Raw genomic sequence first — 22,500 nt, forward strand, 5'->3', positions numbered from 1 at the left:
GAGGAGAATCGAGGAGGAGAAGAATGAACGAGGAGAGGAGAATAGAGAAGGGGAGGATGGAAGGAGGAGAGAAGATTTAAGGAGGAGAATGGAGGCTAGAATATGAGAAATGGACTGCTGAAGACTACCGGTAATTGTCCAATCCAGGATTTGTCTTTTGGATCAGATGGTCATTTGCCATTATCACCTTACATTTAGCAGACTCTTTTGAGAAAAGCAACTTACAAGGAGGACATTCAAGCAAGTAGAGTGAGGGGTCAGTACGGAGGACAGCAGTATCATGTTGAACGGATAGAGAGCAGAAAAATAGTGGAGGGCCTATGAAATGTAGTGCAGGTTAGTAATCCATGATTAGAGGTGAGTCTGGTCTGGTTGTCTGGTCACTCGCAGTTCTACTCAAGAGTCTGTCTAAAGCAAGGGTGTCCAAACATTTAAATGATAGAATGCAGGAAAGGATAGATAATGAGTGAAATGCATATCAGAAGGCAGGGATGAGAAGTGTCTCCAGTTTCTCTGAGTTGGAGGTGAGGGCAAAGTAACATCTGCAGCAACTGCAAAACAGGCCTGCAGGCAGGGTTGCCAGATGAGACTGATGATTCCCAGCCCAAAAAATACTCGAAATCCGCCTGGAGGCACCTTTTCACCCGTTGTTACCCACAGACTACCATCCTAAACAGCCCGATTGGGTTGGAAACTACCCAGTCTGGCAACACCGCTTTCAGGACCAGAAGGGAGGAAACGAGAGATGAGAGAATGCATGATATAGAAGGGAGGAAACGAGAGATGAGAGAATGCATGATAGAAGAGTAGAAAGGAGGGATAAGGAGGGAATGCATGACAGAAGAGAAGAGAAGCTCAAAATACTACCTGCTGACTATAGCAAGTTATGTGCTAACTGTTTTTCAGGGTATGTTCAACTTTAAAGGAGAATTGTAGCCAATTTTGACATGCACTTTTCTTGACTTTTCAGTTTAGCCTCCTCCGAGATCCTAACATGCTAACATGCTTTGTTTTCATGGTGTTTGAAAAGTCTTAAAGCTTAATATTCCGGCAGATATCGATATCATGCAGTTGTACTTCTCACACTTCTCTTGACTTGTTGAAATGTCAGTTCCTGAAGATGTGTTCTTTATGTGCTACTAACTGGTGGCATGTTTTGTTTTCAAGATCTTTAAATGTCTTAACACTAAATAGTATCTGAAAAGGTCAGCCCTGTGTTGTAAGATGTGTGTCATAACTTTCGGGATGATATTTGATCAAGCAGTGTCAAATTCTAATTAAAAGGAAGCAAAAAACAGGAGTTACAGATCAGAGACAATCAGATTGTCTTGCTGCAAGAAGACTATTGTTTTTCCGCCGTTACAAGTCAGCTGATGTTTAAGTCAACAGAGGAACGGTAGTTCTCCCGACGGCGTCCGCAGGCCAGGGGCAGGAAGCGCCACATGCAAAATCTGACTGACAGCCATGAACGAACATCGCATAAACGTTTTTTTAAAAAGGTAAAAGCAAATCGAACCTTACAGTATGTGCTTAACTTGACTTAGACTTTTTGGTATCACAATACTGCCTCAAGAACAGCTCAGCACACCATTGAAATAAACATGTTCCTAAAGGCATAGGCAGACACACAAACAGGTGTACCTTAGTGGCCTGCAGACATGTACACATGTGCCTGTGTGGGTGCATCCGCGTACCTCGATGGCCTGCAAACGTGTGTGTGTGTGTGTGTGTTTTTGCGCGTATCTGCGTGTGCACACGTGCAGGGCAGGCGTGTGTGTGTGTGTGTGTGTGTGTGTGTGTGTGTGTGTGTGTGTGTGTGTGTGTGTGTGTGTGTGTGTGTGTTTGTGTGTGTGTGTGTGTGTGTGTGTGTACCTCAATGGCCTGTAGTCGTCTCTCCAGGTAGTCCATCAGAGCCTGCTGTTGCCCGGCGACCGGAGACGGAACCAGCAGCACCAGCAGCAGCAGTGACATTGGCAGAACCAGCACCGACACCGACACCGAGTACAACCTCATGCTCACGACGTGTGTGTGAGGTGGTGTTAGGCAGCGAGCATGTATGTGTGTGTTTATGTGTGTGTGTGTGTGAGCTTGTGAGAGTTTGTAAGTATGTGTGAGGCAGAGTTAAGATGCGAGCGTGTGTGTTTGTGTGTGTGTGTGTGTGCGTGTGTGAGTCTGTGAGAATGTGTGAATGTGTGTGAAGGCGGCGTTAGGCTGCTAGTCCGAGTGGGAGTGTTTTGGGGCTGTACGGCTGCGAGTGGGAGTGTGTGTGTGTGTGTGGGGTGTGTGCGTGTGTCTGTGTGTGTCTGTGTGTGTCTGTGTGTGTGTGTGTGTGTGTGTGTGTGCGTGTGTGTGTGTTCAGCCCCTGGGCCGGACTGGAATGTTTGGACAAAGTGAAGGGGAGGGAACATCCACATCTGGAACTACTGTTGCACACGTTACTCAATCTCTCTCTCTCTCTCTCTCTCTCTCTCTCTCTCTCTCTCTCTCTCTCTCTCTCTCTCTCTCTCTCTCTCTCTCTCTCTCTCTCTCTCTCTCTCTGTTCCCTTGTTGGTACTCTTACTGTTCCTCTACCTCTCTCTATTCCTCTGTTTCTCTCACTCCCCCCTCTCTGTCGCTCTCCGTTCCATACGTTACACCCCTCTGCTCCTCCCTCTCTTTCTCCTCTTCGTCTGTCACTCTCTCTCTCTCTACCTCTCTTCCTCTTTCTCTCTCTCTTCTCCTCTGCCTCTTTCTTCCTCTACCTTCTCTCTCTTCATCTACTTCTCTCAAATGGTCTTCCTCTCTCTTTTTCTTTCTTTCCTCTATCTCTTCTTCCTTCTCCACCTCTCTTTTTCTCTCTCGCTCCTACTCTCTCTCTCTATTTCTCCATATCCCCCCTCTCTCTATTGTTCCACTGAGTCTTTATCCCCCTCTCTTCTCCCCATGTTCCACTCTCTTTCCCTAATTCTACCAATTTCTCTTTTTCACTCTCTTGCTGTCTTCTCTCTCGTTCTCCCTATTTTTCACATCCCACTGTCTTTCAGGAAAGTTATTTTCCCATTCTCTCTCTCTCTGCTTTTTTTCTCGATGTTTGTCTCTCCTAATTCGTTGCTGAGGAGGGTAAAACGCTTTAGTTTTCTCTGTGTGTGTGTGTGTGTGTGTGTGTGTGTGTGCCAATTAGCTGTTCTAAGTCTGTAATAATCACTACCGAAGTCTTTAAACACACACAATCCCAGCTGACGCACATATGTTTTAACACTTATTTTGGGAGTGTGTGTGTGTGTGCACGTGTGCATCTTTGCGTGTGTGTGTATGTGTGTGCGTGCGTGCGTGCGTGCATCTATGCATGTGTGCGTACGTTTGCGTGTGTGTGTGTGTGTGTGTGTGTGTGTGTGTGTGTGTGTGTGTGTGTGTGTGTGTGTAGGCTGTGGGCCACTAACTTCTCTAACAGAAATTATTCCTCAGTTAGATCTTGTGACACATTTCACTGCAATAAATTGTGTATGTGTGTTTGTGCGTGCCTGTGTGTGTGCGTGCGTGTGTGCGCATGTGTGTGTATGTTTGTGTTTGTGTGTGAGTGCTTCTGTGTGCGTGTGTGCATGTGTGTGTGTGTGTGTGCATCTGTGTGTATATGCATGTGTGTGTGCGTGTGCTTGTGTGTGTGTGTGTCTGTCTCCAGTGGAATGCTGTAGGTTGTATTTGTGTGTGTGTTTCCGAAGAGAGGGATTTGCTGAGTTGGACACACACACACACTGAAAGAAAAAAGTTGTTGGATCTACATGATTTAGAGTCGTACATAAATCCCACGCAAATCTTATATGTAAACCTGACAGTATTTTTATACGCATCATGAATGCCTTATTTTCAGGCAGCATCTACACATAGAATTCTGGCTAATATTACATGATAAAATGACGTTGAACCAACACTTTACTTTGATGGAGTGCAGTGGCATTGTAATCATGTTGAGTGGTTTATATTACATGATAAAATCATGTTGAACCAACACTTTACTTTGATGGAGTGCAGTGGCACTGTAATCATGTTGTGTGGTTTATATTACATGCTAAAATCATGTTGAACCAACACTTAATTTTGATGGAACAGTGACATTTCAGTACTTTTATAATATTGTGTTATTTGAAGAAATCATGTTACAACACATTTCCAGGTAATACAAAGGCATTACCTGCTTGGCAAAAATGCATGCATAACTTAATGCTTAGTGATTTTTGGAAATAAGCTCATTTTACACCTCCCCTTGAGTAAACTGACTGAGTTGTACCTTTTATCGCTTTAAACTAATTTTAGGACATTACCTCTGTGCATAAAGTAAAGGAATCAATTTCCAATGGTATTCAGCAACAAGACTACATTTACAAATATATGTACTGCAAATTTCCTTTTATTTAAACAAATGATTCATGACATCGGATATACCTTTAGTGCAGGTCAGACACATGAGTAGAACAGACTGAATTCACAGATCATAATCACAATCCATTTTACGCATTACATTAAATAGAGGCAACACATTTACAATTTGCTCTTTGAAATGAATCTGAAGACCGCAATATGCAGTGAAGTGTCTTGCATAACTACACACTACGCAACATTTTCAGTGACAATTCGGGCAGATACTGTAACCTCTAGCACCATTATCATTTTCTGGGGTAACTTAAAAATACAGCATATCATTTCAGTCGCCCATTCACAAATTATATCTTTTCATGAATGTTTCCTTAGTAATAAACTAATATTTACTGATCTGATCAAAGTACAGTAAGTTTTGCCGCCAAAGAGGTCCATTACAACAAATCCAAAATGGTGAACAGCCACCTTCCCACCTTGTATGAAGTGCAATTTTCCCAGTCATAATGAATACTTGGAATTTGATGAAAACTGATGAGTGGCTAGCATCCATTCTGAAAATGTAAGAAAAGAAAAGAAAAGAAAAGCCCAAACAGTCACTAAAGCCAGAGCCACACAGTCAAGATCTCCAAGAAGCAGGCCAAGTTACTAGATGGTAAAGGTCACACTAAAGTAAAGTGTGTGTGAGGCCTCACTACAGACTTCTTTCAAACACAGATTTTTCTGGGCGAGATAATTCCAAAACAAAAAGCCTCACTACAGCCAGAGCCACAGGCAAGATCACCAAGAACTTCCAACACCTTCTCACACAATGTGAACGTCCATATTGTCCATCGTCATAGAGCTTTATCCCCATGGCCGTTTGCTGAGCTGCACCTGAGCTGCAGTGAAATCCTAGGTAAAAAAAAAAAGGGGGGGGGGGAGAGAGAGAGAGAGAGAGAGAGAAATGTTACTGGTCGACATAGGTCAAAGAAACGTTTCTCTAAAATAACCCTGTCCAGTTAGGATGAAACAGTGTGACAAAATTTACCTGCACTTCACAAGCATAGTCCGATATTTAAAACTCAGTTCTCCTAGTCAGACTAAGGCACAGGGTTCCTACAAGTTTCTTCAAGTCAAATTCAATGCTTTTTCAAGACTTTTTAAGACCATTTATCCTCAAATTTAATACCTTTATCCAGAGCCGGTTCTGACCTCCACGGGGCCCTACGCAAAAATATGCCAAGGGGCCCCCATAAAGCGAGCAACGCCCCCCCCGCCCCCCACGCAAAACACAAAATTTGACTCAAATCAAGCTTAATGTTAAAGTCTCCCTTTCTGCGCTCTTGACACAAAAACATCAATAATGTCATAACAGATTGTGAACATGTAGACAACGGTGGCTGTACTGAACATGTGACTACCTCATCAGCTGCAGGTGTACCTGGCTCATCTGTGTACTACCTGAACATTGTGCTGGCCCTCCACTGGCTGACTGACAGGAGTCTGAGCTGGTCAGAAACTTAAGCATAGCGCCTGTAAAATATAACTAAGGCTTCAATTAATTTAGCTCCATCAAATTGTTTGCATTTAAATTTACCATATTTTATAGCCTGCCCCCTAGTAGCTTGGTATCTAAAACGTTTTTAAAAAAATAAATTAATAGGCCTATGATAAGAAACTCATATGTAAAATAAATTATTTAGCTATATAACATGTGTTATTATCACACATTATTGTGAATAATGTTGTGTTCACTATTTATTGGGATTCACCTTCGTCACAAGTTTCAGTCATTCACCAAAAGTCTGGATTTATTAGTCTATCCAAGCAAGCCGCGCCCCCTTGGTATTGTTATCACCCACCCACCCACACACACACACGCAAGCACGCACGGCACTCCTTCTCTCTCACTCCCTCCTCCTCCATTGCTTAGACTGCACGGACGTCTTATCAAAAATCTTAAGCGCCTGTCAAAACCAAAATCAATGTCTGTGTATGTTGATATTTGTTTCTAAACAATCGAGAGGCAGCCACGCATACAACAGCGCGCGCGCAAACTCACACGCCACACACACACACACAGAAAGGGCACCGCTTCTATCTCACACTCCCTCCTTCGTTGCTTCGACTGCACTGACGTTTCATCGGCTAAACGAACGGCTCGTCAGATTATGATTCAACTAGTACACCTTTCGAAACAACAGTAAAACGTTGACAACACCACCCTTTCCACTCACCTTCTCTCTAGCTATTAGCCTAGGCTACCCGTTGATTCAGTTGAACTAATTGCAAAAACGAAACGCTACTCAGCTTGTGGTTCTCAACAACTTCTACCTTTTAAAACAACAGTAAAACGTTAATCCCCCTTTTTACAACATGTGACTGTATCGAAGATCTGGGCACTTTTTAACCCGGCATTGTGCCATACAAAAGCCCATTGAGTGCTAGTGGTGCTAGGTTGTTGTTGGCTAAAAACAGACAACACAGACGGCGTTTGTCGTTTATGATTGACGCACGAAATATGTTTCGAGGACTGCATTTGACTCGAGCGCCTTGACGCACATCGTGCCCAATTTAAAAGTCCGTTTACAGAGAGCACAAAACGCTGCGAATTGGTCACCATCCACTTCTTTGACCCATTCACGAAATGAATGATTGTGTAGCCAAGCCTGGCTAAACTTACATTTGCCCATTGTTGCCGACGTTTCACCTCACTTCACCTCACTTTCCGTTTGTCCACATTAAAGTTTGTCTTCGCGCGATAAACTATCAACAACTTTAGCTTAGCTCTGTGGCTCTGTGGCCATGGTAAACTTAAAATCTAAGTTATGTGTTCATTGCTCGGTGTGTGCGCGCGTGATGGTTCCGCCCACAACTCCAGTTCCACCATTTACTTGACCACTCGTACAATTTTTACATAAACAATATAAAGATCATAAAAAATAATGACTGTTGAGTAATGAACAATGGAAAGTGACAATTTATATTCGGCATCCAAATTTAAGTCTTACACATGAAAATTCACGGCTTTTCAAGGCTTTTTTAAGGTATTATTTCCAAATTCTCGAATTCAATGCCTTCAAGGCTTTTTAAGACCCCGCGGGAACCCTGAGGCAATAATTTGAATATGTATATGCATGTAAACAAACTACCGGTAGGCCTGCGCACGCGCGTGTTTGTGTGTGTTGAGAAGGGCTGGGGATTGAAATGCCAAGTCATACCAGGTATAAATGCATTGATGAAAACTCACAAGTTCACCTCAAGGACAGGAAGTGGGGCACCTTTACTTACCACTGACTGCAGTTTTCTTGCGGTTTGCCCTCCCCTCTTCTGGAAGATTTTCACCAGGTCATCACAGTGAAGGTCCAGCTGGGAAAGAAACTTTAACTGCAGTGGCATAGTGGTAACGCGTCAACTCTGCATGGATCTGAAATGACAAAAAAAAAAAAGCCCAGAAGACAACATGTTAAAGGTGCACTGTGTAATATTTCTTAGTTTATTTCCAGCATTCATGCTGACCATTCACAAATGTTACCTTTTCATGAATACTTGCCACCACATTTTTCATGAATACTTGCCACCACCATATTCTAAGTATTCATTATGACTGGGAAAATTGCGCTTTTCATACATGAAAAGGGGGATCTGCGCCATTTTGAATTTCAGCTGCAAAACTTACTGTAGGCTAAACTAATAAATATTGGTTTGTAATTTAGTAAATATTCATGAAAAGATCAAATTTGGCAAAATGCAGCACTATTTCAATTAGCAGCATAGTTGCAGTACCAATTCTGGCCACATTCTACACAGGAAACACTTAATCATAATGTCATGGGTATCATACAATATACAAGCCAGTACTTCCTACTGAGTAGAAACATTACCTCTCCAATATCCAACATTTCTGGCCAGCAGGACTTGAAGTCGGTGGCCATGGGCATGTCGCTGATGATCTCCTGCTGGTGGAACACAAATGTCTGTCAAAAAACATGATCTTGATAAGCAAAACATATTCATTACTTAATCATTTTCCTATCAATGCAAAATGGAGTGTTCAGGTTGACAACATTCTTTGTTTCCACATGCCCTCAGCCCACCGCCCAGTCAGATGAATTGAGAAATATGACATTAACATCACATTGTGACATTACCAAACTACCGGTAGGCTTAGGCACGCGTGTGTTGAGAAGGGCTGGGGATTGAAACGCCAAGTCATACCAGGTATAAATGCATTGAAGAAAACTAACAAGTTCACCTCAAGGACAGGAAGTGGGGCACCTTTACTTACCACTGACTGCAGTTTTCTTGCGGTGTGCCCTCCCCTCTTCTGGAAGATTTTCACCAGGTCATCGTAGTGGAGGTCCAGCTGGGAAAGAAACTTTAACTGCAGTGGCATAGTGGTAACGAGTTAACTCTGCATGGATCTGAAATGACAAAAAAAGGCCCAGAAGACAGTATGTTAAGGAACACTTAATGTCATGGGTATCATACAATATACAAGCCAGTACTTCCTACTGAGTAAAAACATTACCTCTCCAATATCCAACATTTCTGGCCAGCAGGACTTGAAGTCGGTGGCCATGGGCATGTCGCTGATAATCTCCTGCTGGTGCAACAATGTCTGTCATAGAACATGATCTTGAAGCAAAACATATTCATTACATAATTACAGTATTTTCCTATCAATGCAAAATGGAGTGTTCAGGTTGATAACATTCAGTGTTTTAACCCCCCCCCCCCCCCCCCCACCCCCCCCCCCACCCCCCCCCCCCCCCCCCCCCCCCCCCCCCCCCCCCACCCCCCCCCCCCCCCCAACACACACACAGAAGTAGTACAGTTAAATAGTAAAGCAGGAGAGCCAGACTGCGTGGACCACTGCTGTCCCTTTAAGAGTCAAGAGGTTTTATGTTGTGGCAATCGCGTTCTACTAAGCAGTGACGGCAGTGCCACGAGACAGGATACAAGTACACGTTTAAAATAAGTTATATTGAAGCCTTTCATGTATGCCTGGCCCAATAAAACCTACTAAGACAACATGACTAAATAACTGATTACGTGAATACTAGTGCTTACTTCCACCATTATGGAGAAATTATATGAGGGAGTAACTAAAACGGCAAGTTAGAGCTGATTACACGAAAGGGGGGTTGAACAGAAACTTAACAACTGCAGCAGGAAGCCAGCGACTAAACAATAGGATAATATTACAAGCAATATGTTCTGGGGAAATCGCATAGCCTGCGAAGCGTGAAGGCACCATGTATCATTCCATCAGTGGTTTAAGTACAGTGCATTATTCAGTCATCTCTATCACCGTGATATCACGGAATGATACAGGGTGCCATAACGCCACGTACAAACATGTGCCCATTTCCCCGTAGATATTTACAGCTCCTACCTAAACCGTCTCTGTTAGAGGCACCATACTTTTGAGGTGCGCGTGCGTTACAATCATGGTTCTGCAGTTCAGACACATATTCACTTAGTTTGACCAGGAGTACATTATTTATAACGGTGGGTAAGATATTTTACCATGGTGGGAACCCTGTAGCTAGCCCAGTCGATAGCTAATGTAACCGTCTTCACCCACAGGAGAAGACGCGAGCTTCGCAGTTCTACCAGCCTTTTCTACACGGGGTCACGTCACACAGAGCTCCTCCTCGAGGGTTTCGAGCCGTTCACTCGCTCCTCGGCATGCAACCAGAGGAACCAACACGACTGTTTATGAAGTAATACTTCTCTGTCACAAAATACTACTACCCTCTATTAAAGTACCGATGTATTTCACTCTGAAGATTGAGAAGGAAAAACTAGGTATTCCACTTCGGTATTGATTAACTTAGACCACCACTGATTGCTAAACTAACTAACTGAAATAGTTTCGAAAATGTATTCACAGCCCTATCATCCACAAACATGGCAATTTCAATGTGGTGCGAATAACTACACGGTTATCACCAATGGAAGGATAACAAATAAAAATAGTTGAATAAAAAAACTTACTTTTGAATGGGGGTGTGTGGTGGACCTGCTACCAAGCAGCCAAGGGCGCGAAAGTCAAAAATGTCCGTTGATGTTGGTCTTCTTCGCATGGTCTCGTGTGAATGTCATTCATGGTTGCATTCATAACACTCTACTGCCACCAGCTTGTCAGGAGTAGCCTATTAGTAACGTTTTACATATCAAAATCATGTTCCAGTAACCTGATATAAATATGCACAACTCAAATACAAATGACACATTTCAATCCAACATGATTTAAATGTGTTTAGTGACGGTATATGAAAAAAACATGTTAGATCAATGTCCTTCTTTTGGGCATATCCAAAGACCCCCTTGGATCGTTTTTTTCAGTGCACACACACACACACACACACACACACACACACACACACACACACACACACACACACACACACACACACACACACACACACACACACACATGCCTGACTTGAAGACTCTTGGAGACGCCCAGTAAAATTCCAAACATTTGCAGCAGTCACCACAAGATGGCGCTACTCTGCTGCTCTCGCATGAACTTCCATTGCTCGCCATGAGATGGCGAAATTCTACTGCCCTCACAGGCACTTCCACTGCTGACTGTAGGAGGCTGCCATTTGACTGCTTTCCCGGGAACTTCCACTTCTCACCACATGATGGCGCAATTCTACTGCTCTCACATACGCTTCCACTTCTGACTGTAGGATGGCGCTACTTCACTGCTCGCGCATCCACTCCCACCATCCAACACAAGGAAAAATCACTCAACCAAAGATGTGTATACTGTGGGCCTTTCTCAAAACCTAGTGCAGTGCACTTCCAAGTGTATCAGCCTAATTTGTCACACCCAGTGATTGGATACGCTTTATTAGTCACACCCAGTGATTGGATATTCCGTAGAGTTCACCAAAGACGATCCAATCACTGGGCATGACTAATTAGGCTGATACACTTGGAAGTGCTCTGCACTAGGTTTTGAGAAGGGCCCAGTATGTCAGAGATGTATAAAGATGAAGTAGAAGTACAGCTTCAGATGTAATTACAGAACTAGTAGTATGGTATGACATGGATACAGCTAAGTAAAATTACACTACTAGTGGTTATTACATACACTACCGGTCAAAAGTTTGGGGTCATCACACTTTCCTCCCACAATACTTCTTTCTGACTGTTTAACTTATTCCTTTTCAATTTCAGTTCTGGTATAAAATCACTGTATAGAGTTATTGTTCCCTGAAATTAATGCATGCAACAAAATAAGCAATTTGATATTGGGAAAAGTAACTGTTGAATGGATATACAATGCATAAAATAGACCAAAATGTATCATTAACTTTTGACTAATCAAAGTGTACCTTTACTAATGCAGTGTCTAGTCAGGTGTACTAATGAAAGTGACACCTTTGGCATTAATAATAGCCAGTTGCGGTTCTACAAATTCATTCCCGGGATGAGATGGAGGTCCAGAATTGCCCAATGAGCTCTTTGAGCCCCATGCATGCAAAAGTGGACGTCTCCTCCTGTCGATCCATACAATGCCGGATGATATACATATCATTTGAAAGAATTTCTATGTAATAAATGGGTGAAAAAGCTTGGTTAGATTAGTATGGTATGACATGGTTACAACTAAGTAATATTACACTACTAGTGGTTATTACATACGTAACAGTAAACCTTCTTGTATTCTTTCTACACCTCTGCATTCAACTGCTGCCACATCTACTGCTTATGCTCAACACGAGGTGGCGACATTTCACTTCCAAAACGAGATTGTGAAAATAAAAAGCCTTTCCCCATATTGACCAGCAGATGGAGCTCCTGCCAAGCCATTTGATTCCAGTGGCTCCAGTATTGAACATTAGATGGCGCTAATTCCCGCCATGCTCCACAGAGACAGTTATTGGCATACATTACTTGGAGCAACAACTTGTAGTTTTTTTTTTTGCTTTCAACCACATGGCTGTAATGCTCTGGAAATAACTCTGACACTGAGTGTGTGTGTGTGTGTGTGTGTGTGTGTGTGTGTGTGTGTGTGTGTGTGTGTGTGTGTGTGTGTGTGTGTGTGTGTGTGTGTGTGTGTGTGTGTGTGTGTGTGTTTTGTGTGTGACTGTGTGCGCCCATGTGTGTGTGTGCCTGTTTGTTTGAGTGTGTACGTTCATGTGTGTATGTTCATGTGTCTGCGAGAAATAGTATCCGTGAAATCTAGTCCAGCAATCCTGCAAAAGGATACGATGTTTGGAATGAACCAGGGTACTGTGTGTGTGTGTGTGTGTGTGTGTGTGTGTGTGTGTGTGTGTGTGTGTGTGTGTGTGTGTGTGTGTGTGTGCGCGCGTGTGCGTGCGCATGTGTGCATGCGTTTGTCTGACTGTGTGTGTGTGTGTGTGTGTGTGTGTGTGTGTGTGTGTGTGTGTGCATTTCTGTGTGTATGTGTGTGTGTGCGTGTGTCCAGCTAAAGGATGTGAGTGGTGTTTGGCCTGGCCCCTTAGTGCTAAAAGGCAAATGGCTTCTCCCAGACAGACACAGACAGACTGCCCCTCAACACCCATTTGGCAGCAGACAGAGACGGAGACAGAGACAAACAGAGACAGCCTGATACCATGCTGCCTTGCAAAGGCAAAGAGCAGTAAATACGGTACACATTGAACATTGAATACAGAGGAAAATGCCTTCAAAGTATTGGGATTATTTTGGATACTGTAGTTACTGCAAATTTGACATAACAATATCTCTTTGTCACAAGATTAAGACGGACTGCCCCCAAACACCCATTTGGCAACAGCCAGACAGAGACAGAGAGAATTAGAGGTTTTCAAAGTGGCAGCCGGGGACCCCTGGGGGGCCGTGAGGGGGTACTGGGGGTGGCAATTTTGATGGCAGGAAAAGTGAAGTGAAACAAAATAAACTAGATTGCATTTCCTCACAGAAAATGCTGGAGTATGCTTGCCCGTCTTGCATTCGTTGCCCTTCATGCATGCCTTACCTTTCATGCATGAATTGCCCTTCATGCATATGCTGCCCTTCATGCATATAATGCCCTTCATGCATACACAGCATATAGCTTACCATCTATACATGAGCTAACTTCCTGTTTGGTATGTATCATATTGGCAAAAACACATTTTCACTAACGTTAGCGCCCCCCAGTGACCATATTGCACTGAATTTGGTATGTACCCTCTGGGTGTACTGGAGATCATGTCTGAGAAATTTCGTTAAGATCTGTCAAGGCGTTGCTGAGATATGAGCTAACTTCCTGTTTGGACGGTGCGTTTGTCTTTGTTGTCAAATTTGATTGGCTGCTGTGCGCCGATGCTTTCAGCTATTGCTCTGTAAATTTCAGCAAAGGTGCAGGATAGTCCAATGGTGGTCTGATACAAATTGTAGGACGAGCAGCAAAAAATTGTGGGCGGAGCTTCATTTTTATTGATTTTTGAATATGTGAAAATGGCGGGAAATCCATGATTGTAAATATGACATCATAGTATGCGTTGGATTCGGCTTGACCCAAGGATTGCAGCGATACCAAGCGTTTGATGAATTGAGGTCAATACGGACCAATATGGACAAAACCACATTTTTGCTTATTGTAGCGCCCCCTAGTGGCGCATTTGCACGAAAATTGTTACGTGTCCTCTGGTGATAGTTTCGATTATGTGTATAAAATTGGGTTCTGATACAAGTATCCGTTGCTGAGATATTAGCTCACTTCCTGTTTGGCGACTTCGCCGCCAAATTTGATTGCCTCCTGTTTGGAGCCGGTTTAATCAATCGTTCCAGGACTTTCGGGGTAGATGTATCTCAGTCCGAAGATGCCCTCACGAAAATTTCGTGACGATGGGACTAAAATTGTGGGCGTGGCATCATTTTTATTGATTTTTACAAAATTCAAAATGGCGGAAAAACTTTCCAGGCGGAAAATGACGTCATGGAGTGCATTGGATTCGGCTTGGCCCAAGGATTCCAGAGATACCAAGTTTGTGAATTTCTGACCAACGGTTCAAAAGTTACAGCATGTAATGTACTTGCAACTTTGACCTGCTGGTGGCGCTAGAGAGTTCGAGTTATCCATAAACTGAGTACAAGCACACATCGTTGCACCGAACCGAACAGTTTGGCACTGGAACGGACTCTCTATTTCGAAGATTTCTTGCCATTATGATGGGTGGTAGAATAAAAAAATATAACTAGATTGCATTTCCTCACAGAAAATGCTGGAGTATGCTTGCCCGTCTTGCATTCGTTGCCCTTCATGCATGCCTTGCCTTTCATGCATGAAATGCCCTCCATGCATATGCTGCCCTTCATGCATATGCTGCCCTTCATGCATACACAGCATACAGTTAACCATCTATACATGAGCTAACTTCCTGTTTGGTATGTATCATATTGGCAAAAGCACATTTTCACTAGCGTTAGCGCCCCCCAGTGACCGTATTGCACTGAATTTTGTATGTACCCTCTGGGTGTACTGGAGATCATGTGTGAGAAATTTCTGTCAAGGCGTTGCTGAGATATGAGCTAACTTCCTGTTTGGACGGTGCGTTTGTCTTTGTTGTCAAATTTGATTGGCTGCTGTGCGCCGATGCTTTCAGCTATTGCTCTGTAAATTTCAGCAAAGGTGCAGGATAGTCCAATGGTGGTCTGATACAAATTGTAGGACGAGCAGACAACAATTGTGGGCGGAGCTTCATTTTTATTGATTTTTGAATATGTGAAAATGGCGGGAAATCCATGATTGTAAATATGACATCATAGTATGCGTTGGATTCGGCTTGACCCAAGGATTGCAGCGATACCAAGCGTTTGATGAATTGAGGTCAATACGGACCAATATGGACAAAACCACATTTTTGCTTATTGTAGCGCCCCCTAGTGGCGCATTTGCACGAAAATTGTTACGTGTCCTCTGGTGATAGTTTTGATTATGTGTATAAAATTGGGTTCTGATACAAGTATCCGTTGCTGAGATATTAGCTCACTTCCTGTTTGGCGACTTCGCCGCCAAATTTGATTGCCTCCTGTTTGGAGCCGGTTTAATCAATCGTTCCAGGACTTTCGGGGTAGATGTATCTCAGTCCGAAGATGCCCTCACAAAAATTTCGTGGCAATGGGACAAAATTTGTGGGCGTGGCATCATTTTTATTGATTTTTACAAAATTCAAAATGGCGGAAAAACTTTTCAGGCGGAAAATGACGTCATGGAGTGCATTGGATTCGGCTTGGCCCAAGGATTCCAGAGATACCAAGTTTGTGAAATTCTGACCAACGGTTCAAAAGTTACAGCATGTAATGTACTTGCAACTTTGACCTGCTGGTGGCGCTAGAGAGTTCGAGTTATCCATAAACTGAGTACAAGCACACATCGTTGCACCGAACCGAACAGTTTGGCACTGGAACGGACTCTCTATTTCGAAGATTTCTTGCCATTATGATGGGTGGTAGAATAAAAAAATATAACTAGATTGCATTTCCTTACAGAAAATGCTGGAGTATGCTTGCCCGTCTTGCATTCGTTGCCCTTCATGCATGCCTTGCCTTTCATGCATGAAATGCCCTCCATGCATATGCTGCCCTTCATGCATATGCTGCCCTTCATGCATACACAGCATACAGTTAACCATCTATACATGAGCTAACTTCCTGTTTGGTATGTATCATATTGGCAAAAGCACATTTTCACTAGCGTTAGCGCCCCCCAGTGACCGTATTGCACTGAATTTTGTATGTACCCTCTGGGTGTACTGGAGATCATGTGTGAGAAATTTCGTTAAGATCTGTCAAGGCGTTGCTGAGATATGAGCTAACTTCCTGTTTGGACGGTGCGTTTGTCTTTGTTGTCAAATTTGATTGGCTGCTGTGCGCCGATGCTTTCAGCTATTGCTCTGTAAATTTCAGCAAAGGTGCAGGATAGTCCAATGGTGGTCTGATACAAATTGTAGGACGAGCAGACAACAATTGTGGGCGGAGCTTCATTTTTATTGATTTTTGAATATGTGAAAATGGCGGGAAATCCATGATTGTAAATATGACATCATAGTATGCGTTGGATTCGGCTTGACCCAAGGATTGCAGCGATACCAAGCGTTTGATGAATTGAGGTCAATACGGACCAATATAGACAAAACCACATTTTTGCTTATTGTAGCGCCCCCTAGTGGCGCATTTGCACGAAAATTCTTACGTGTCCTCTGGTGATAGTTTTTATTATGTGTATAAAATTGGGTTCTGATACAAGTATCCGTTGCTGAGATATTAGCTCACTTCCTGTTTGGCGACTTCGCCGCCAAATTTGATTGCCTCCTCTTTGGAGCCAATTTAATCAATCGTTCCAGGACTTTTGGGGTTGATGTATCTCAGTCCGAAGATGCCCTCACGAAAATTTCGTGACGATGGGACTAAAATTGTGGGCGTGGCATCATTTTTATTGATTTTTACAAAATTCAAAATGGCGGAAAAACTTTCCAGGCGGAAAATGACGTCATAGAGTGCATTGGATTCGGCTTGGCCCAAGGATTCCAGAGATACCAAGTTTGTGAAATTCTGACCAACGGTTCAAAAGTTAGGGCATGTAATGTACTTGCAACTTTGACCTGCTGGTGGCGCTAGAGAGTTCGAGTTATCCATAAACTGAGTACAAGCACACATCGTTGCACCGAACCGAACAGTTTGGCACTGGAACGGACTCTCTATTTCGAAGATTTCTTGCCATTATGATGGGTGGTAGAATAAAAAAATATAATAATAAGAAGAATAAGAATAAACGGTACAATAACAATAGTATGCTTGCCGCATGGCAAGCATACTAATAATAAGAAGAATAAGAATAAACGGTACAATAACAATAGTATGCTTGCCGCATGGCAAGCATACTAATAACTAGATTGCATTTCCTCACAGAAAATGCTGGAGTATGCTTGCCCGCCTTGCATTCGTTGCCCTTCATGCATGCCTTGCCTTTCATGCATGAATTGCCCTTCATGCAAATGCTGCCCTTCATGCATATGCTGCCCTTCATGCATACACAACATACAGTTAACCATCTATGAGCTAACTTCCTGTTTGTACCATATTGGCAAAAACACATTTTTACTAACGTTAGCGCCCCCCAGTGACCGTATTGCACTGAATTTGGTAGGTACCCTCTGGGTGTACTGGAGATCATGTGTGAGAAATTTTGTTAAGATCTGTCAAGGCGTTGCTGAGGTATGAGTTAACTTCCTGTTTGGACGGTGCGTTTGTCTTTGTTGTCAATTTTGATTGGCTGCTGTGCGCCGATGCTTTCAGCTATTGCTCTGTAAATTTCAGCATAGGTGCAGTATAGTCCAATGGTGGTCTGATAAAAATTGTAGGACAAGCAGAAAAAACTTGTGGGCGGAGCTTCATTTTTATTGATTTTTCAATATGTCAAAATGGCGGGAAATTCATGATTGCAAATATGACATCATAGTATGCGTTGGATTCGGGTTGACCCAAGGATTTCAGCGATACCAAGCGTTTGATGAATTGAGGTCAATACGGGCCAATATGGACAAAAACACATTTGTGCTTATTGTAGCGCCCCCTAGTGGCGCATTTGCACGAAAATCGTTATGTGTCCTCTGGAGATAGTGCTGATTATATGTATGCAATTGGGTTTTGATACAAGTAGCCATTGCTGAGATATTAGCTCACTTCCTGTTTGGCGACTTCAATTTCAGCTAAAAGACATTTTCACTAATTGTGGCGCCCTTCAGTGTCCAATGTGCACGACAATTGGTATGTAGCCTTTGGCTATAGGGAAGATATTGTGTATCAATTTTTATTGTGATACAAGTAGGCGTTGCTGAGATATGACCTCACTTCCTGTTTGGAGTCTTCGTCGCCAAATTCGATTGGCTCCTGTTCAAAGACGGTTCAATAAATTGTTCCGCCACTTTCAGGGTCGATGTATCTTCGTCTGAAGATGCCGTGTGTAAAATTTCGGGACGATCCGCCAAGAATTGTGGGCGGGGCGCCATTTTTATTGATTTTTACAAAATTCAAAATGGCGGGAAAACTATCCAGGCGGAAAATGACGCCATAGGGTGCGTTGGATTCGTCTTGGTCCAAGGATTCCAGGGATACCAAGTTTTTGAAAATTGGACCTACGGTTCAAAAGTTACCGTTTTCCTGATGGTGGCGCTAGAGAGTTCGAGTTATCCAAAAACTGAGTACAAGCACACATCCTCGGACCGAACCGAACAGTTTGGCATCGGAACGGACTCTCTATTTCGAAGATTTCTTGCCATTATGATGTCTGGTAGAATTAAAAAATATAATAAGATTAAACGGGGGAATAACAATAGTATGCTTGCCGCATGGCAAGCATACTAATAATAATAAGAGGAATAAGAACTAGATTGCATTTCCTCACAGAAAATGCTGGAGTATGCTTGCCCGTCTTGCATTCGTTGCCCTTCATGCATGCCTTGCCTTTCATGCATATGCTGCCCTTCATGCATATGCTGCCCTTCATGCATATGCTGCCCTTCATGCATACACAGCATACAGTTAACCATCTATACATGAGCTAACTTCCTGTTTGGTATGTATCATATTGGCAAAAACACATTTTCACTAACGTTAGCGCCCCCCATTGACCGTATTGCACTGAATTTGGTACGTACCCTCTGGGTGTACTGGACATCATGTGTGAGAAATTTCGTTAAGATCTATCAAGGCGTTGCTGAGATATGAGCTAACTTCCTGTTTGGACGGTGCGTTTGTCTTTGTTGTCAATTTTGATTGGCTGCTGTGCGTCGATACTTTCAGCTATTGCTCTGTAAATTTCAGCATAAGTGCAGAATAGTCCAATGGTGTTCTGATAGAAATTGTAGGACGAGCAGAAAAGAATTGTGGGCGGAGCTTCATTTTTATTGATTTTTGAATATGTCAAAATGGCGGGAATTTCATGATGGTAAATATGACATCATAGTATGCGTTGGATTCGGCTTGACCCAAGGATTTCACTGATACCAAGCGTTTGATGAATTGAGGTCAATATGGGCCAATATGGGCAAAAAACACATTTTTGCTCGTTGTAGCGCCCCCTAGTGGCGCATTTGCATGAAAATCGTTAGGTGTCCTTTGGACATAGTGCTGATTATGTGGATAAAATTGGGTTCTGATACAAGTAGCCGTTGCTGAGATATTAGCTCACTTCCTGTTTGGCGACTTCAATTTCAGCTAAAAGACATTTTCACTAATTGTGGCGCCCCCCAGTGTCCAATTTGCACGAAAATTGGTATGTAGCCTCTGGCTATAGGGAAGATATTGTGTATCAATTTGTATTGTGATACAAGTAGGCGTTGCCGAGATATGAGCTCACTTCCTGTTTGGAGTCTTCGCTGCCAAATTCGATTGGCTCCTGTTCAAAGACGGTTCAATAAATCGTTCCGCAACTTTCAGGGTAGATATATCTCAGTCTGACGATGCCGTGTGTAAAATTTCGGGACGATCCGCCAAGAATTGTGGGCGGGGCGCCATTTTTATTGATTTTTACAAAATTCAAAATGGCGGGAAAACTATCCAGGCGGAAAATGACGTCATAGAGTGCGTTGGATTCGTCTTGGTCCAAGGATTCCAGGGATACCAAGTTTTTGAAAATTGGACCTACGGTTCAAAAGTTACCGTTTTCCTGTTGGTGGCGCTAGAGAGTTCGAGTTATCCAAAAACTGAGTACAAGCACACATCCTCGGACCGAACCGAACAGTTTGGCACCGGAACGGACTCTCTATCTCGAAGACTTCTTGCCATTATGATGTCTGGTAGAATTAAAAAATATAACTAGATTGCATTTCCTCACAGAAAATGCTGGAGTATGCTTGCCCGTCTTGCATTCGTTGCCCTTCATGCATGCCTTGCCTTTCATGCATGAATTGCCCTTCATGCATATGCTGCCCTTCATGCATATGCTGCCCTTCATGCATACACAGCATACAGTTAACCATCTATACATGAGCTAACTTCCTGTTTGGTATGTATCATATTGGCAAAAACACATTTTCACTAACGTTAGCGCCCCCCAGTGACCGTATTGCACTGAATTTGGTAGATACCCTCTGGGTGGACTGGAGATCATGCGTGAGAAATGTTGTTAAGATCTGTCAAGGCGTTGCTGAGATATGAGCTAACTTTCTGTTTGGACGGTGCGTTTGTCTTTGTTGTCAATTTTGATTAGCTGCTGTGCACCGATGCTTTCAGCTATTGCTCTGTAAATTTCAGCATAGGTGCAGAATAGTCCAATGGTGGTCTGATAGAAATTGTAGGACGAGCAGACAAAAATTGTGGGCGGAGCTTCATTTTTATTGATTTTTGAATATGTCAAAATGGCGGGAAATCCATGATTTTAAATATGACATCATAGTATGCGTTGGATTCGGCTTGACCCAAGGATTCCAGCGATACAAAGCGTTTGATGAATTGAGGTCAATACGGGCCAATATGGACAGAAACACATTTTTGCTTATTGTAGCGCCCCCTAGTGGCGCATTTGCACAAAAATTGTTACGTGTCCTCTGGTGATAGTTTTGATTATGTGTATAAAATTGGGTTCTGATACAAGTATCCGTTGCTGAGATATTAGCTCACTTCCTGTTTGGCGACTTCGCCGCCAAATTTGATTGCCTCCTGTTTGGAGCCGGTTTAATCAATCGTTCCAGGACTTTCGGGGTAGATGTATCTCAGTCCGAAGATGCCCTCACGAAAATTTCGTGACGATGGGACAAAAATTGTGGGCGTGGCATCATTTTTATTGATTTTTACAAAATTCAAAATGGCGGAAAAACTTCCCAGGCGGAAAATGACTTCATGGAGTGCATTGGATTCGGCTTGGCCCAAGGATTCCAGAGATATCAAGTTTGTGAAATTTTGACCAACGGTTCAAAAGTTACAGCATGTAATGTACTTGCAACTTTGACCTGCTGGTGGCGCTAGAGAGTTCGAGTTATCCATAAACTGAGTACAAGCACACATCGTTGCACCGAACCGAACAGTTTGGCACTGGAACGGACTCTCTATTTCGAAGATTTCTTGCCATTATGATGGGTGGTAGAATAAAAAAATATAATAATAAGAAGAACTAGATTGCATTTCCTCACAGAAAATGCTGGAGTATGCTTGCCCGTCTTGCATTCGTTGCCCTTCATGCATGCCTTGCCTTTCATGCATGAATTGCCCTCCATGCATATGCTGCCCTTCATGCATATGCTGCCCTTCATGCATACACAGCATACAGTTAACCATCTATACATGAGCTAACTTCCTGTTTGGTATGTATCATATTGGCAAAAGCACATTTTCACTAGCGTTAGCGCCCCCCAGTGACCGTATTGCACTGAATTTTGTATGTACCCTCTGGGTGTACTGGAGATCATGTGTGAGAAATTTCGTTAAGATCTGTCAAGGCGTTGCTGAGATATGAGCTAACTTCCTGTTTGGACGGTGCGTTTGTCTTTGTTGTCAAATTTGATTGGCTGCTGTGCGCCGATGCTTTCAGCTATTGCTCTGTAAATTTCAGCAAAGGTGCAGGATAGTCCAATGGTGGTCTGATACAAATTGTAGGACGAGCAGACAAAAATTGTGGGCGGAGCTTCATTTTTATTGATTTTTGAATATGTGAAAATGGCGGGAAATCCATGATTGTAAATATGACATCATAGTATGCGTTGGATTCGGCTTGACCCAAGGATTGCAGCGATACCAAGCGTTTGATGAATTGAGGTCAATACGGACCAATATGGACAAAACCACATTTTTGCTTATTGTAGCGCCCCCTAGTGGCGCATTTCCGCGAAAATTGTTACGTGTCCTCTGGTGATAGTCCTGATTATGTGTATAAAACTGGGTTCTGATACAAGTAGCCATTGCTGAGATATTAGCTCACTTCCTGTTTGGCGACTTCGCCGCCAAATTTGATTGCTTCCTGTTTGGAGCCGGTTTAATCAATCAAGACTTTCGGGGTAGATGTATCTCAGTCCGAAGATGCCCTCACGAAAATTTCGTGACGATGGGACTAAAATTGTGGGCGTGGCATCATTTTTATTGATTTTTACAAAATTCAAAATGGCGGAAAAACTTTCCAGGCGGAAAATGACGTCATGGAGTGCATTGGATTCGGCTTGGCCCAAGGATTCCAGAGATACC

The 22,500-nt window shown here is 43.0% G+C and overlaps 1 protein-coding gene across 1 annotated transcript in view; it reads right to left on the minus strand.

Annotated features, from left to right (window-relative positions):
• Positions 1-2,262, minus strand: part of olfml3b (olfactomedin-like 3b) — a 15,868-nt gene extending 13,606 nt beyond the window's left edge. Inside the window, exon 1 of the mRNA XM_063216023.1 lies at positions 1,873-2,262. Coding sequence (XP_063072093.1) covers positions 1,873-2,013 — 141 coding nt within the window. The 5' untranslated portion in view covers positions 2,014-2,262. The remainder of the gene's footprint in view (positions 1-1,872) is intronic.
• Between the last annotated feature and the right edge of the window lie 20,238 nt (positions 2,263-22,500).

Source organism: Engraulis encrasicolus, chromosome 14 (genome assembly GCF_034702125.1).
Source record: "Engraulis encrasicolus isolate BLACKSEA-1 chromosome 14, IST_EnEncr_1.0, whole genome shotgun sequence".
NCBI lineage: Eukaryota > Metazoa > Chordata > Actinopteri > Clupeiformes > Engraulidae > Engraulis > Engraulis encrasicolus.